General features: G+C 47.2%; 1 protein-coding gene across 2 annotated transcripts in view; it reads right to left on the minus strand.

Moving 5' to 3' along the window:
- The window catches only part of PLCD1 (phospholipase C delta 1), a 50,494-nt gene extending 33,678 nt beyond the window's left edge, over positions 1 to 16,816 (minus strand). Inside the window, exons 1-2 of one of the 2 annotated variants that reach the window (XM_014873692.2) lie at positions 16,474 to 16,816; positions 4,349 to 4,513 (exon numbers count right to left, since the gene is read on the minus strand). In XM_014873692.2, the coding sequence (XP_014729178.1) occupies positions 4,349 to 4,513; positions 16,474 to 16,507 (199 nt within the window). In that variant the 5' untranslated portion in view covers positions 16,508 to 16,816. Of the gene's footprint in view, positions 1 to 4,348; positions 4,514 to 8,619; positions 8,772 to 16,473 lie in introns of those variants that run through there. The other variant, XM_014873691.2, reaches the window with a different exon arrangement.
- Positions 16,817 to 17,241: the final 425 nt, after the last annotated feature.

Here is a 17,241-nt window from a genome sequence, read left to right on the forward strand (position 1 = left end):
CACCTACACGAGATCTGATATTTGACCACAGCTAAACAAGGCAGTGCTGCTGCTCTGCCCCCTTTGGCTCTCCTCCCTCACAGCACAGTGATGCTCAGCAGTGAACTGCCTCAGAGTGAACTGTTTTCCAGCTCCTTCACACAAATCCTTTATTTGCCCCAAAACTGTTAATCCAGCCACTTTAACTCTGTTTCTGTATGCCAGGGAGAAAGCACTGTAAAAGCCTCATGGGCCAAAGAAGCATCCACCCTCCCACAACCCTACACATCAGTTAGGATAATGAAAGCAGCAGTGTGTTTGTGGATCTGCTTGTAGCTCAGCCACAAGAAGGAGCAACCTGTGTGGTGAAAAATGGATTTTTAAAGCTGCTTTTGAGAAGCCCTTGGTGCCCAGCATCCCTGTGTTTCTGCTGGAGGCAACCAGAGAGTACACACAGGGCAGAACATGCTTGTTGGAAAATTGACTTAAGATGCTTCAAGGGCTTTGGGAAAAAAAAAAAAAAAAGTACCCTGGGGCCTAAATGGAACATACTGACAAATAAGGAATTATTGACAATAAGGAAAAAATGGATTATTCTATGAGATCAGAAACCATTTTGGAAGGACAGCTTATCCCCGAAGCCTTGTTTGGATAATGCAGCTATGAAGACAGCATCTAATTTAAATTCCCAGTTGTTTAAAATAAAGACAACAGAGGAAGGTACTGCTTATACCCTATGTATCTGATGTAGGCAACATCTGCTCCTGTCACAACCCTGATAAGTGGGGTTTTTTGAACTTCAAACATCTGAGATTCTCCTGTCTAACCTTGGCAGTCCCCAGTTTTATCTACTGGACTCCATCACACAATGGTTTACAAATAGCTTTTCCACATGGTCGTACGAATACCAACAGGAAAAACAAGAAAGTATCCAAACAAAAACATAACCTTTAGTCTACCCAGACTTCCCTCCTGTGAGGTGCATCCATCACTGTCAGCAATGCTGCAGATAAGATGAGACCTGCTGCCAAACCTCCCAATTTCCATTCTGCTCATCCTTTTTCCATCCTGAAAAGGGAGCTTATCTGTAGCTTTACAAAGGCTTTATCCTGGACAGCAAAGTCAGTGTCTGCTAACAAGGAATGGTGACCCTCTGCAGAGACTCATCCTGAAGTCCCTGATTTTGGGTCTCAAATCACGACCCTGCACTCTTCCTCTGATGTGAGAGCCTTCCCAGTGGACCGAATGAGAAGGCAGGGGTGGTGATAGAGCCTGCCGAGGCCACAACATGAGCTGGGGGAATCCACTCTGTACCTGGACCCAAAGCAGCTGGTGAAGTTAAAAGCTCCAGAATGAAACTCAAACACAGTGAGCATTCTGAAAACTCATGAGTAGAAGGTCTCAGAGGATCAATGAAAGAGAAAGGCGAGGAGAAACCTTCAACAGGAGGTTGAGAGAAGTGATTTTGTCCCTCTCCTCTGCTCTCATAACACAACACCTCCAGTATTGCAGCTATGGGGCTCCAAGGATGTGAATCTGTTGGAGCAAGCCCAGAGGAAGCCACAAAGATGCTTCAAGGGCTGGAGCCCTCTGGTCTGGGAGAGCTGGGAGTGTTCAACCTGAAAAGAAGCTTCAGAGCCCCTCCCAGTACCTAAAGGGGCTCCAAGAGACCGGGGGAGGGACTTTTGACAAGGGCCTGGAGTGATAGGACAAAGGGGAATGACTTCACACTGCCAGAAGGCAGGTTTGGATTAGCTATAAGGCAGTGATTTTTTACAGTGAGGGCAGTGAGGCCCTGGCACATCCTGCCCACAGAAGCTGTGGCTGTCCCATCACTGGAAATGTTCAAGTCCCTTCCAACCCAAACCATTCTATGATTTTAGGAAGATGGACCTCTTTGATGTTCTGGTTTAGGACACAGCAGGGGTCAGTATTCATCTCTCTCATTGACTTCCAGGCTCAGGTGTGTCCAGAGCACCTGCTGGAAGCAGCCCAGGGTGTCCCCCCAACCCTCCCAAGAGTTTGGCACCACTAGTGCAGGCACAGGCTCACATCCTCCCAGGAGCATGAGAGACCCAGCCTGGCCAGCTCCCACAGCCAGTCTGGCCAGAGCCTGGCCAGAGCTTGCCTTCAACAGAGCTGCAAGGACAAGCTCTGCCTCTACTGACTCGTTCCTGTTGCTGTTATCCTGATGACAAAAAAAGAAATAAATCCTTCTCTGGGAAAGGTGTGCCTGCATGGAGTGTGAAGGAGCAGGCACAGGAGCCATCAGGTACCATTGCTCCATCTCCACGTGTCACTGAGGACACTCCCAGGGCACAGCAGGCTCTCCTGCCCACAGTGGCACTGCCTGTCCCCAGCAGTGTGGCAATGCTGGCTGTGCCCAGTTACCAAAGTGTATCTGGAGTGCTGTAAATCCACACCCACGCAGACACACCCCCAGCCCCTGCTCAGAGCCCAGCTCAAAGGATTTGATCTCACTCTTCTTTATAAAATAGTCACAGTTGCACCCCTTCTGCATGCCACTGCCACAGCCATGGACCCACCAGGGCTTGTCCAGGCAAACATCAGGGTACCTGGAGCCACACCACAAGGATCCTTCCCATTTACTTCCAAGGACTAGGTGGGGTCAGGACTGTTGCTGTAGGTGCTCTCAGACCCCATAATTTGGAAACTGCTAGCTCAAAACACAGGAAGGGGAGTTCTGAAAGTCATTCTTCTCAACTCACACCCTTATTTGATTTAGAACAAGTTATATTAGCAAGATATATTATACAGAGAAAGATACATATTATCTAGGAAAGGACTTTGCTTTTATATGGGACAGAGCTCAGCAGAGCAGGCATTCCCAGGGAGCAAACATTCACTGAGGACTTTCTGTTTGTTGTTGTTACAATGGGTTATTGCACTGGGACACCTGAAGAGCCCAGCTGAGCTCAGGAGCCTGCCAGGCTGGGCATCCAAACACCCAGGAGGGGACAGCCTCCAACCCAAAACCACAGGGGAGGTCTCACTGCAGACTTCCCCTTTGATAAAAAAGGAGGGAAAGGGACTTTTCACAAGGGCAGATAGTGATGGACAAGGGGGAACAGTTTTAAACAAAAAAAAAAGGAGAGATTAGATGTTAGAATGAAATTCTTTACTCAGAGTGTGAGTAAATTCAGGTTACTCAAGGAAGCTGTGGATGCCCCATTCCTGGAAGTGTCCAAGGCCAGGCTGGATGGGGCTTGGAGCCACCTGGTCCAGGTGTTCTTGCCCATGGCAGGGAGCTGGAGCTGGATGATCTTTAATGTCCCTTTCAGCCCAAACCTTTGTGATTCTGTGATTCAAAGCCTTTTACAGTCAGTTCGAGGGAAGAGAAAGAAAGTGTGTGGAGAAGGATGCACAAAGAGATTAAATGAGGTGCCCAAGAGAAGACTCTGGCCATCATGGTTACAAACAAATCATATTTTACCCCGCTAATTTACTCCTCCTACTGGAAATCTTATCACTGTGGGAGGAAGGGAGGTAATTTGAAAGACCCACCCTTCATTTAGTTAATTGTGATCATTACCAAAAAATTGTGTAATTAACACATTTCAACATGCCATAAAATATATTCCATGTTACTAATTTATCTCTTGGATTTACAAGAACACAATGATTAGTGAAATAAGAGAGAAAAAAAGTCAGAAAATATGGAGAAATGTGTCAGAAAAATATGGAATGAGAAAAAAAAAAGATATAAACAGACACACACCCTGCCTGATTCCATTTTGACTGCACAATTGGGCTCAATTGTGGTCCCAGTTATGGTGCCAAGCTGAGTGCTGCTGGAACAGAATGGTTTTTCCTGTGCCATATAATGGTGATTGTAGTTATCTGAACTTTTTACAACAGGGCAGATCCTGGGTTTCCAAGATAAGGATGGGAATAGGCTTTCTTTCCCAGAGACATCTCCTGTCAGCCCTTGGAATTCCACATCTCTGCAGTTCCCTTGTGAGGCTTAAATGTCAGTTTTCCCTGGGGCTGCAGGCAGGAAAGGAGCAGCAGCCACACACGACACCACAAATGCTCATACCATGTCTCACACCGAGCATTAGGGCTCAGGCACCTGAGTGACCTGAACAATTTGGGGAGGAAACGAGCCAGGCAGGGCTGCTGAGACCAGCACAGCCCACCCCACAACCATCTGAGGCAGCAGCTTGGGCAATGTCACCATTCCTGACACGGCAGATTCCTCGTGGCTGTCCCCGAGCTGAGAGCATCCCTCACTTTGTGTGTCACAGAGGAATGAAGGACCTGCTCTCATTGCTCCAAACCCTCCTTCCACACCACATAATGGTCCTGGTTCACCCCAGGCATCTCTGACAAAGCAAACTTTACTCACAGATCTGTGACTCTGGGGATCTCAGCACCTTCTTTGACTCCTGCCATATGGTCTTGCAGTCCTCCTGGAGTTTATAGAACCGCTCCTTTCTCCAGGAGCTTGACTTCACTTTCAGCAAATGGCTGCCTTTCAGGAGGAACTTCAGGTCCTTGTCATCTTTGAGGCCTGTGGAGAAGCAGAAGTGGTAATGTTTTAAGAGACAGCTCAAGAAATGATGCTCAAAGAGTTCTCCCTTCCACAGGGGCAGCCAGGTGTGGGGAGGACATCAGAGCAGAGAGACACAGAAATCCTCCACACCAGTCTGTGCTCACAGAAGAGGCTGAAGCCTTGTATGCTTCTCAGATTGAGTCTGAAGACTTTGTTATAATTCTCAGGTGTTTTACAAAGAAAAAATATCTCCTTCTCAGCAAATACTACTAGGATGCAAAAACTACAGCAAAACCAACAACAGAACAGTAAAGACAGCGAAAGGAAAATTGCATAACTTGTAACTGGAATGCTGTCAGGAATTTTCAAGTGATTTCAAATCTATTCTGCAACAAAATTTCCTTTGCGGAAACAGGAATATACAAAGATATCTCTCATCCTCCTCTGGCAAGCAGTGCCTTCCTACCCACGTGGGAATTTGGCAGATCAGATGAAGCTTAGGAGACAGAAGTTTGGTGACAGGCAGTAACAGGCAGCAGTAAGGGGCAGCCACGATCCCCTCATTGCTCAACCATCCGAAGGGTCTTTGTCTTTCTTACACTACGAGGCCAATGCAATGTCAAGTAATAACAACCAAACCTTCTTGTTGTGGGAACTTCAGATTTTACAACTTAACCTAGATTGAGGAAGGCACTTAAGACATCTAGAGAGGAAACAGGCACCTACCGTGACTCTGAAAACACAGATTTGGCATTCTACATGGTTTTGAATGTGTCAGCAGTGCATGACTTCCACATACCTAAATACCTTGGAGAATCTGTCCCTCAAACCCATCATTAATTACAGATCTGAAGCATGCAGACTGAGGAGGGTGAGAGCATGAAACACAAGAAACATACCTTGGGCTTTCTGTAATAGGCACCTTGCAGCCCTGGGACACTGCATGAAAGGCTGGTTCAGAGCTGGGGAAGCAGCATTTAACTCTGCAGTGCTGACCACGCACGTCCCAACTCAGAGCAAACTTTCCTAACCTTGCCTTGACAATGCAGGTAGCCACTTGGCCACCTGCAACCACCTGACACTCACCTCCAGGGAAATTCCTCAGTATTATACAAACATAATGTGGAGTCTCACAAATAACATTTTTTCACTGCAGTGTCCCCCGTGATTGGGTTGGTTTCTTCTTTGGGAGACACAGCTGCTTTGAATCCTTGGCTTTTAAACAAGACAAGACAATAAGCTACCAGGCATCACTTCAGGCCTGCTTGAAAAACAAAACTGTGAGATCCAAGTGTCCAAATTCTCGGTCTCCTGACATTCCATACAGGAAACTGAAGTGCCAGGTGCTGCAAATGTGGGTCATGGTGGCAACAGCAAAAACCAGCACTGTGACTTTGTAACTGGGATACACTGGCCTAAAGACAGCATTTTAGGCTGCCAAAGCCTGAGATTTACATCAGAGATAAATACTAGGGGTGTCCAGTGTCTACTCTGTGAGCAGCTCACATCATTTACTGTTTTTTCAGAGCTCAAGGAGCATGTCCAGAGCTGAGCCAGGCTGAAACATCCAGAGCTGAAAGCATCAGAGTAGAAGCTGGAGACCCTGCAAAGGTGGCTTTGGCCTCTCTCAAAGTTAAATTAGGTATCTCATTACTTGTCTTCCCTGCTACAGCACTGCTTGGCTTCTCAGCTCATGAGTGGTCTGGAGGTTCCTAAGAGCGAATTTGAATGCTTCCCCCACAGAAAAACTCAGGAAAAAAATCATGGACAGAAGAAAATAAGCTGTCTCCTGCACAGCACAGAAGGGTGATGAGTTGAGGCCAGCTATGGGACCTGGGACAGTATTCCTAGGGGTTGATGAGAGGCCAGATCATCTGGAGGAAGGATACACACCACAACAGCTTCACAGGTTCTTGGTCTCCTGAGCTGGCTTCTGCTCTAAGGCAAAGCTCCTCCAAATGCACAAACTGCAGCCTCACTAACATCCTGTGGCTCCCCTCAAGGTTCCTGGAGAGGAAACCAACTTCTCCCTTCTCTCTATTCACCTATATTTGTATTCTGGCTCCCAGCTCGATTCCTTCTTTTTCTTCAGATCCCATCCACTGGAGGAATCATTACAGGCCTAGGAGGAGGACGTGTCATCCTAGGGTGACACGATGAGGAAAGCAGGAAACCCATCAAATCCTTTGGATGCCCATGTCTGTAAGTGTGGAATGAGAAATCAATTTAACCAGGGCATGTTTTGTTCCACAGACCCTGTGTGCAGCATCTCTAACGTGTCCTGCTACCAGGACATCCCAAAGAGCTGTACCAATGTAATGGAGATGAATCTGGATGGGCACAGAGGGTGGCCAAGGGCAGGTTCCTCTCCTCCAGGCTTGAACCACACAGTTCTGATACACCTGGAGCTCAGAGCCCTTCATCCTGTTCACCAGCACAGCCCTGTCAGTGCAATAGCGTGGTGAAAACTTCCTTTCTTCTTCCCCAGAGCTTCAGGCTCTGCCTCCTATGCCCAACCAGCACTGGCACAGACTTTTCATGGGTGACTCACTTAACTTCTGTATTCCTACCTGCATTTTGTTAGGCCAGAGATGCAGCATAAGACACTCTGATCTGCTGATACAGGAATCACAAACACACCCTGGTGTGTCAGTGGGACATTACTCTCAGCTGGTTATTTGAACTGCTTTCCAGAAAAAAACACACCTTTTCCCAGCAGAAACCTGAAGATTTCTTCCTAACAACCCCATGGAGAATTGTGGAATGGTTTGGGTTGGAAGGAACCTTATAGGTTATCCCATTCCAGCCCCCTGCCATGGGCAGGGACATTTCCACTAGACCAGATTGCTCAAAGCCTGAAGCTGAGGAGGATTGTGGTCCAGAGCTCCATCTCACAGAAAGAAAACGCATATCTAAGAAGTCGTTGTGCACATACATCATTTAAAAATTAAAAAACACTATGCAGCAGGACAAGAATATTGACTCCCAACTATATAACAACATTTAGCATGAGAAGCACAATCGCTGCACTGAAATAGATGTGCAAATCCTGCCTGAAGCATGTGGCAAGACTGTGTCTTGTTTAGCATCCTCACACACTTAGCATGCAAAATTCCAGACTGGCTTTCAAGGGTCGGGACCCCCCTACTTGCAAAACATCAATCACACACTTTCTGAACAGAATATATTCAGCATGCAGTGATGTTCAGAGCAAAAATCATGTTTGGCCAAGGTAGGAGCACACACAGCACTGCAATAACCATCATGTTAATACACTGCACTAGGAAGTTTCAGACACTGAGACATCAAAAATGTTAACCTTCGGCTTATCTAGCTCAGGTTTACAGCAAGCAGGAAGCCAAATAAAACAATAGGTGTCACGGTAGGAGCTGGGCTTTGAGTTCACTGAGGAGACAATTAGGATGGCAGCGATAACCTGTATTGCTGCACTGTTCTCACAAATCTGCTGATTTGATAGAACTTAATTACAGTCGCTATAAAACAAGTCTCCTCCCGCCCGCTCTCCCCCTTCCACCTGCTTACAGACCAGGCTTAACTCAGATTTGCTGGTTTGAAAGGGCAGAAAGCCTTTCAGGTAAAATCTAAGGAACTCGGGTGGGTAAACGGCTATTTGCCACTTCCATCCACCCTCTGTGTCCACAGCAATCAAGGAACTCGCATTCACTTGGGGCTGTGCCTCCAGAGAGCAGGAACCAGCAATGAGTTCATAGCCAGGCACACAAAGTTATGAAACTCCCCGGGTTTCCTCTTTCATCGGCAGACTCTGCGTGGTTCCCTGGGCTCTTACAGCAACAGGCAGCACGCCACCGAGCAGGATTAAAACTGGGCAGGAGAAGGGCACTGCCCTCCCCAAACACCCTCAATCAGAGGCAGCTCAGAAAGCCCAGCAAGAGATTTGGGAACCGAGTCTTTGCCCACATTCTTTGATGCCTCCAGCGAAGCGCTTCGCACATCTGGCGTGTGGCTACAGGCAAACGAAAGAAAAGGAAACCTTGGGAACTTAAAAATAACCCCGGAGTATAGGGTGGAGCACTGCCTGTGAGCAGGGAAAAGAGCAAGGAAGCGGCTGGCGGTGCCGAGGGTCTGCCCAAGCTGTCCCTTACCCAGCCTGATGCCATTCAACGCGGCCACTCTACGGCTCTGCTCCAGCAGGATGTTCTCCTGGGACGCGGTGCGCTTGGGCTGCCTCCGGATGCACTGCATGGTGCAGTGGGGGGCTCGGGGAGGGCTGGGGGGCCGTGCCACCCCTGCGGGGATCCCTGCTCATCCAGGAGCTCCGGCGGGCGCGGTGACACACGGGGCTCCGCGGAGCGAGAGCGGGCAGCGGGACAGCGGCGGCACGGCAAGGCAGGGGAGGGCAGAGTCCGGCTGGGGGTGGGACTCTGCCGAGTCTCTCCTCCTGCTTCACACGCTGGATGCAAGGTCAAGACGAGGAGTCTGCCGGCAGCTGCCCAGGTAGCAGGAACGAGTTTTCCACCAGTAGCGCTCCAGTGGGATTTTACGCATCGTTTCCAGAGGCTGGAGGAGTCGCAGATATTGTTTGTGGCTCCTAATCACTGCCTTGGCTTGTCAGCTCGTCCTGCCCACGAAAGCCTGGATCCGAATGAGCCTGTCTCCACCCTTTCTGTTCTGTGCAGAGCTGCTCCGTCTGTTCCCACTGACAGGCACTGAGCACCGTGCCTGTCACCGTGTTCACCTCTTAGCCAGGGCAGATGTGACCCACAAGATGCTCGGAAACTGAGTTTTAATGCTCTTCCTTTTCCACCAACGGAAGAGTATTTTCCTAAGAGTGCCGAGTGTCTTCTCTGCCACCGATTTCCCGTGTGACTTGAGTGAGTCACTGACCCCACATTTCTACATAGCTTTGGGTTCATTCTTGTAATTCAGATTTACCCTGCACTCTGGTACAAGAATAAGCCCCCTCAGGGATTTAGCAAGTCAATGATTGCACAGAACCACTAAATAATTCAGGTTGGAATAAACCTCTGGCTCTCTCTTGTTCAACCACTCATTCAAAGTGAAGAGTCACCTTCAAAGGTAGATCTGGTTGCTTGCAGCCTTGTTCAGGTGAGTTTGGATATCTCTAGGGACAGAGACTCTGAAGCCAATTTAAATACCCGTACAAAAGCTCAGATGTTCTCAGAAGAATTTGTTTGTTATGACCAGTATAAATTTCCTTTGCTGAAACTCACAGCCATTCCTCATTGTTCTGGCAATGGCTGGGACTAAAATCCACCTCTTTCCTAGCCATGACCTTTTCTGAAGGGAAAAACAGCAGCTTTACACACACCTTGTCACAGACTGTTGTTTTGGTTTGGGTTTTTTTTGTCATTGCCTTTGCAAGCTGCTACTGTAAGGGTGAAGGTACTGCAGGGATGCAGGTCAAACTGGGGTGAATGTCCCTTACTGCAGAATCAGCATATACCAAAGAAACTTGATATCAAAGCACATGTCAATATTTTAGCCAATGTTTTTGATCTAAATGAATGCTATCCATCACCAGCCCCTCATCATATTCAATCCAGGTTTTATAAACATTATCTCTGTTTCTGGTGCCTGTCAATCCAGACATCTTCCCCTTCTTTCTCTGTAGATTGGAGGAAGCCCTACCAGCCCTCACAGGGAAGCACAGAGGACTGGCTGTGTTGTTTGCCCAGCACAAGGACAGGGTCAGAGTCATTAATCACCACCATACACCGCAGGTGAGAAACTCTCTGGGGACAAGACAGAGCCATTGCATGGCCTTGAACAGCAGTACAGCTAATAACTCTTTATTTACACACAGCCATTGCAGATCACAGACAGCAAAGGAGAATAAAGGCAATTTCTGGATGGGACATTGCTGAACATGTTAGCCAGGCTGTCAGTGGGTGTTTGAGAAACATCTCCAGCCTTCCTGGGTTCCCTGCACAGACAAGGGCTGGCTGTCAGAGCTGTGATCTCCATAGCACTCCCGTGGGAGCTGGGAGCTTTGGTTTTGCCCTGGCAAGGAGGTGAGCACCATGATGTAATGGGTGGATGATATTTATTAGCTATCAGTCTCTGAGCACTTCCCATATTTCACATTGAGCTGGAGAGGACTAATCTAATCAAAGGAGTGGAGAAGTCTCCCATAATTGCCTTAGCAAACTAATTTGCTTCTACACATCAGCTCTCCTGTCCAGCAGCAACCAGCATCCCATAGGGATTGATTTGGGAACACACAGAGCCCCTGTGCTTCACTTTCTCATTAATTCCTAATAGCAGTGCCAGTGACAGCTCTGCTCAAAGCTTTCCATGCCCTTGGAGAACATTTTACTGTACTTAGCCCTGAAGTTTGCTCACACACAAAACACAAGGTCAGCATTCAATGAGTTTAGATACCTCTTCAGAACAGCAATGTGCAAGATTTTCTGTTGTGCAGGCTTCATAGATATAAAGCTGTTCAAATCAGTTTGTTTTTAAAATGAAGATGAGATAATTGGGACAGAAATTCCCTGTTTTGGGAAACGACTGAGCTGGATTTTTTGTGGTCTTGAGGTCGTTTAAAGACAATGTCACAAGTCACAGAAGAAGCCTGATGGGTCAGTGGGTTCTGATGTTACACGGTGCTGCTGTCACACTCTGGCACGGGAGGAAGTGATTCCTGCAAATGGCTCATGGAGAAATTCTTCAAGCCTTATTCACTGCAGGTAACTGCACCTCAGTGGGTCATGCAATTTTACCCATATGACCAATCCCAATTAAATAAATGAGTGAAGTTATCCACGTCTCCATGCCCAGGATTGGGGTTGTGCTCATCACCCTGTTGATTCCAGCTGGATTACTCACAGAGCACAAGGAAATCAATGGGAATGAGGATGTCAGAACATGGTCCCAAAGTTAGCAAAGTGCTTGATTATCCAGGAAACAGGCACTTGCAGATGGAGTGGCTGCAGTGTCTGGTAGGAAATGGGCTATGTGAGAACACTACAATCCACAGGCTGCTCTTCAGATAATTTTCCAAAATTAATTAATCTCCATCACATCCTTTCATAAGGGAGCTAAGGAAGTACTATTACCACTTCACACTGGGACAAGCAGGTTGGCTTTTGAGTTTTTTATTAGGGCTGCACTTGTTCTCCCACCACTACCATTTAGGTAACATCAAAAGTAGTGCAACCCTAATTCTGATCACAGTCTCTTTAGAGCACACTGACAAAAATGACGTGACAAAACTCAGCTGCTGATTTGCCTAGACTTGTGGTAATTTAGGAGTGGAATAAAAATACCTGTGCTGGCGATGAACTCACCATTTCTCCATCATATCTTGCACATGATGCAAATTAGAACTAGTAATGTCTATGAGAACTACATATCAAATAATAAATGTCATGTTCAGGGGAGATTTTCACCCTAAAGAGGCCAAAGGTTGTGCCTTGCCCTATATTTGTTACCAAGGAGAAGAAAATAGGTCTATTTTATATGATGACATTCTTCTTTACTAAAGAATGTAACAGAAAGGTGCCTTCCACATCTGCAGGTCCCCACCTGCCCTGTCCTTCCCTCTGGAGCCCATTCCTCACTTCATCCATGCCCTGCCATATTCCACCTGCAGAAATCCTCTTTCCTCCTTCTCTGCTCCCTCCAGGACACCACTCAGTGCTCTCAGCTTGTTCTCCCTCACATCCTCTGAGGACCAGGCCTTGCTGTTGGCACAGCTTCCCACCTCCAGCAAAAGATGCCTGTGGATCCTCTCCACCAGCACCTTCTTTCTTGCTCCCTGAGGGGAAGTGGGGATCGGGGAGTGGGTGCCTATTCCAGATGCATGGGTGCATTCCTGGCCAAGGATGCTGCTGCTTATTCCCAGTGGGTGCCTCTTCAGAGCATGTGGTATGCACCAAGTTCCACCTTGTGGTCACACTGAGAACGGGCTTCTCCAGCACCAAACCTCCTCCTTCTCTTCCTTACATTGGCTTTTCTTGCCCTCTCCCTTTCCAGAGTGCTTGAGAGGTCCTGCTGAGCTGGGGCAGAAACCATATACATTAAATCTTTAAAATGCATACAGGAGGAGTTCTCCCAAATCTCGTGGTTTTTTGTCCTTCAAATCACTGCCTAAAGCTTCCCTCTGCCTGCACACTGGCCAGAAGCTGTGTGATGGGATCAGCACTGTCACCCTGCCCAGCACTTCTCACCCCACTTTCTCTCTGTATCCTTTGGCTGTCTCACCTCGTCTGAACAGTCTCTGGGGGGAGAATGGTCCCTCCTCCAGCTCTGCCAAGTCCAGGCAGCCCATCTTTCCCCAAAACAGGCTGGTTATATCCAGAGTGCCCACTGGGAAGGGCTGCAGGCCCATCATGCAGACCATGCCATCTGCCAGCTTGCTGTGGATCAAAACCATTGGGGAATGTGCTGGTAATTCAACAGTGCAGAGCCCTGGCCCTGCTTTGTGCAAACGAAGCCAGGCTGCCTGCTCAGACATTTCACAGACAGAAAAATCATGACCTTTATTTGTGAGAACCTTCATACATCTTCCTGCCAGCCCAGGTCCCTCAAAGGGAGCTTGGATCAGTGCTGGGAACAGGCTGTGACCCATCAAAAGCTACTGCCCTCCACTCTTGATGAAATCCAGGTAAAACAAAACACCCAGCTCAATTTCATCGTGCTTGGGAGCCCAGAACTGGACTAAAGGTTTGGTTTGCTGCTTCCACTGGTCCCTTCATCACAGTGCACATAGAGATTTGGCTGCAAAGAGTGTAAAAAATATACTGCTTGCAATAAATTACAGCTTTCCCAGTAGCTGGTGTGGAAAGAAAGTAATCGAAAAGAGGAATATCAGCTTGATGGATGGGACCAGGATCAGCAGCCAGGAGCACTTGAGCAGCTCAGTTGCCCAACTCCCAAGTCATGTTTCTGGGAACATGCTGATGAAGACGTTCTCTTCATAAACCCAAAGTCAGTTCTAGGTGGGTTCCAACCTCGTTTTTCAAGGGCCACCTAACAGCTTTTCTTCAGGAGCTGAAATTTCTTCCATAGACAAAAAGCAGGTCATTCTCAACATTCTGTAGCAGGGCAAAATTTGTGCAATAATTAAATTGCACAACTGAATTATGCAAAACTAGGAAAAAATACCTTTTTTTTTTTTTTCCCTAAGGGATTTATCTGGAATTTCTGTAACTCTGGCCAAAACCAGACATTGAGACTTGTTGTGTGGTACCTCAGTACAGGACTTTAAAAGGTACCATGTGAGGGGAAGACTGAGGTGTGAGAATTTCCCCACACACAATGTTTAGGCTGGCTCATTTAAGATGTGGAAGTATTTCAGTTTAGAAGAAACTGTATCAAAATCTTCTCTTCCTGCTTAATGAAACAAAGAACCTCTATGTCTGACCAAGGTCTGCCTCCTTCTGGGCTGGTGGCTTGGCTGAGTGAGGACTGAGACCCTCCACCCACAGGAAGGACCTCAGAGACACATGGCTGGGGGTCAATCTGCAGTATTTAATTATCCACAGTGCCAACAAGGGGCCAGGAGAAAACAGGATACAATCCTCCTGTCTAGATCCCTGTAAGCCTAAAATTTCTCAGAGATACCGGCGCTGACCCAGCTGAATTCCACCCTGTGTGATCAAATCACCAAGTGTTTATCTGCAGCTTTCCTTCCAAAATACTTTTTTTAATTGATGTCCCTGTACAGGAAACTCTACTTTGATCCCAAATCATTGACACCTTTGGCTCCCAGCACTACCTATTTAGGCAGCTGAGTTTCCATTCCTACACAAACCATCTCTTTCCCACACACCTCTCCCTGTTGCTTTTCCTTGTAGTTGGCTGAATCCTTTCATCTCTGCTACCTGCAGCACTTTTCCAAGTGAATGCATTTCCCTCTTCATTCTTTCTTTCTTTCTCGTTTCCTCATTAAAATCTGTTTTTCCCCAAGCATCCTCTGGCCCTGTCTTAGCTACTTTTGGGCCTGATGGGGCTTTACACACTGGCAACAATCTCAGAACCAAATGTGGGCTTTAGTTTTACTAAAAGACATTGCTCAGACAGAAAGTTTAGCAGCTTTTGTGTCAAAATAAAAATGACCCAAAGTGAATTTTACTTGTCCTGTCTGGAAAAGGGACATGTTGACTATTTAATATAATGGGATGTGTCAGTATCCCAAATTCCCCTGGACCATGGGGAACTATGGTTCACAAAACTCCCACATAGTGCACCAAGCACAACCTGCATCAAAGGTGTGTGCTGGGAGCATTTTGTTGCCAGGAAAGGAGATCAAAGTCACCAGTTGCTCCAGAGCAGACCCCAGCTGATGCCAAGCTGCATTACCCCCACCCATGGAGCCTGAAGTCCAGAAGGAGCCTCCTCAGTGCTCCCAGCTCACAAGGGCAGGTGGAGATGATTCATTTGGAAATTTCAATATAGATGTTAATCCTGAGGACTTGCTGGCAGAGGAAACAAGGGAATGGCCTGTCTTGTAGGATTTTACAAGCTGATCCTCCCTCTGGACTGTGGCAGAGGGCATTCCCCTCACAATATGCACAGTGTCTTGGGTAAAAAGTCAGTGTATAAGAATAAGGCATAGCACAAATTAGCTATTCTACAATCTTTGAGCACAAGGGCTCCCAGTGCAGAAACAAACCAACTTCATGAGGCAAGAGAAAGAGTATTAATAGCCCACATTAATTCTGACATGGTAAATACAGCTGTTGTTGTATCTACTCAGGGGGAAAAAAAAGAGAGAAATTGAAAGAAAAAACTGAGTTTCAACATAGAGCTAGGGACAAAGCATATCCACAACTCACAGTATCAGAAATTTCTGACAAACTGCAGAGCACAAGTCTGATCCTGCTAAGAAGTCCACATGTGAGCAACTCCTCTTGTCTAAGTAGCCTGGCATTTGGAGTGGCTTTGGCACTTGTGTGTGTGTGTGTTATGTGTCAAGGAATTTCAGTAAATACTTTTTAAAATTCTTGGCTCATTCAACATTTGTGTATTTTTCTGCTTCAGACAAAAAAATAGATTACCAGCCACTGAATTCTTCTTGGTTCCCAAACCCAGAGGACTAAATAATATTCACTGAAAAATAACCCACAGGCCAAAATGGGAAATGTTTTAACAGTTCCAGATGTGTTCCTTAGTGTTCTTTCCCCAGTGGCTGTATAATGAATGAGATACCTACAAAAACTCTAACATTAACCTCTAGTTCACCCTCTTGTCGGATTTCTACCATCTGGGAAAATCAGAGTGAAGATTTCATCAGCCTGGGGGAATCTTTTCACATTTCTGCTGGTAACACTAAAATTATTATGTTCATGGGTAATCACTTATTGTTCTATCAGTTTATTTTTCTTTATAGCATGTCTGAAGTAAGAAAGCACCCATCTCATGAAATAAAAGAAGTACTGGAGGCTTTTCCCATTTCTTGGGGGTCAAAATATTCCATTTCAACCTGTAGCTGTCACTGAGTTGTTTCTGCTCGTCAGAGTAAGTAAAATACAATGAAGGGGTAACAAAGCAATATATAAAGTCAGGTGAGGGAATAAAGGGGGATATTTCATTACCCTGTCTATTAGACAAGCCTCCCAGACTTGGCACGAATAAATCTCACTTGCTGCAAGGGCAGAGAGAATTTCCTTTTTTAGAAACATTACTTATTTTGTATTTAAATATTTGCAGTGTCATAGGGACAGCTCCTGAGCCCAGGTGTTTATCCAGGCTGTGGTGGAGACAGCAGAGCCCACTGAGTTTATTCAGCAGAGCAGCTTTCAGTTTCCCATTAAGGGGAGGAGATCTGGATCCACTTCTCTGAACTTGCAGATGCTTCCCCAGCCAAGTCACCCTTCCCACCAACACAGATGAACAGAGAAAAAATCTGTAACAGCGATGAAACGTCCCATTACATCCAAATCAGAGAAGCGGAGAAAGGAGGAGAAGAGAGGAGGGAAAATAAAGCTGTTGGACAATATAAGAGAGCTGAAACACTTGGCCAGACTTACTGTTGCAGGCGAGGAATGTGCCATTGGGTTCCATGGCTGCAGCAGGAGCCGGCAGCAGCAGCAGCAGCAGCAGCAGCAGCGGCAGGGGCGCTCCGGCCAGCGGCTGTGCCCAGCGCTCAGCGCTGCTGCGGGGCCGGAACCGCCCGGCTCCCCCTGTTCCTGGCTCCAGCGATCCCCGACCGCAGCTCCCTCCGCAGGGGCTGCTCCTTGCCCTGGGCTGGAATTGCGTCCTGGCTGTGACTCCTCATTTATCTCTCCCGCATCCGCACGCCGCTGCCTGCCCAGCGCTCCGACCGCGGCCAAGCGCTGCTCTGCTCCTGGCTCCTCCCTGCTCCAGGAACTCGGCGTCTCCGCCGCTGGCCCGGCCTCCTCCTGCCCTTGCTGATGTTGCTGGAGCTTCCCAGCCATGCTGCTTTTCCTGTGGCTGACACTTTTTCGTGCTCTGGATCCATCCTTGGTGGTCCGCAAGGCAAGGGATGGGTCTTAAGCGCATGCCACAGGTCAGAGTTTAGGGCTAGTCAGCTTTTAGATGCTGGTGAAGGCGTAATTCTCTTCACAGGTTAAAAAAAAAAAAAAAAAAAACAAAAAACAGTCAGAACTTGCCAGTGTAGAAATAGAAACTGTAACCACAAACGCTCGCAAAGGCATGAGCTTAAGGCAGAAAAAAAGTTATGAGCTTTGCATTTGAGACAGCGAGAAAGAAAAAACTGCACTGTCCTGAGGCTTTTAGTGAGTAGAACTGATTTCTTCCACTCTTCCTCTTCCTCT

This window comes from Sturnus vulgaris, chromosome 1 (assembly GCF_052056855.1).
Source record: "Sturnus vulgaris isolate bStuVul1 chromosome 1, bStuVul1.hap1, whole genome shotgun sequence".
NCBI classification, from domain to species: domain Eukaryota; kingdom Metazoa; phylum Chordata; class Aves; order Passeriformes; family Sturnidae; genus Sturnus; species Sturnus vulgaris.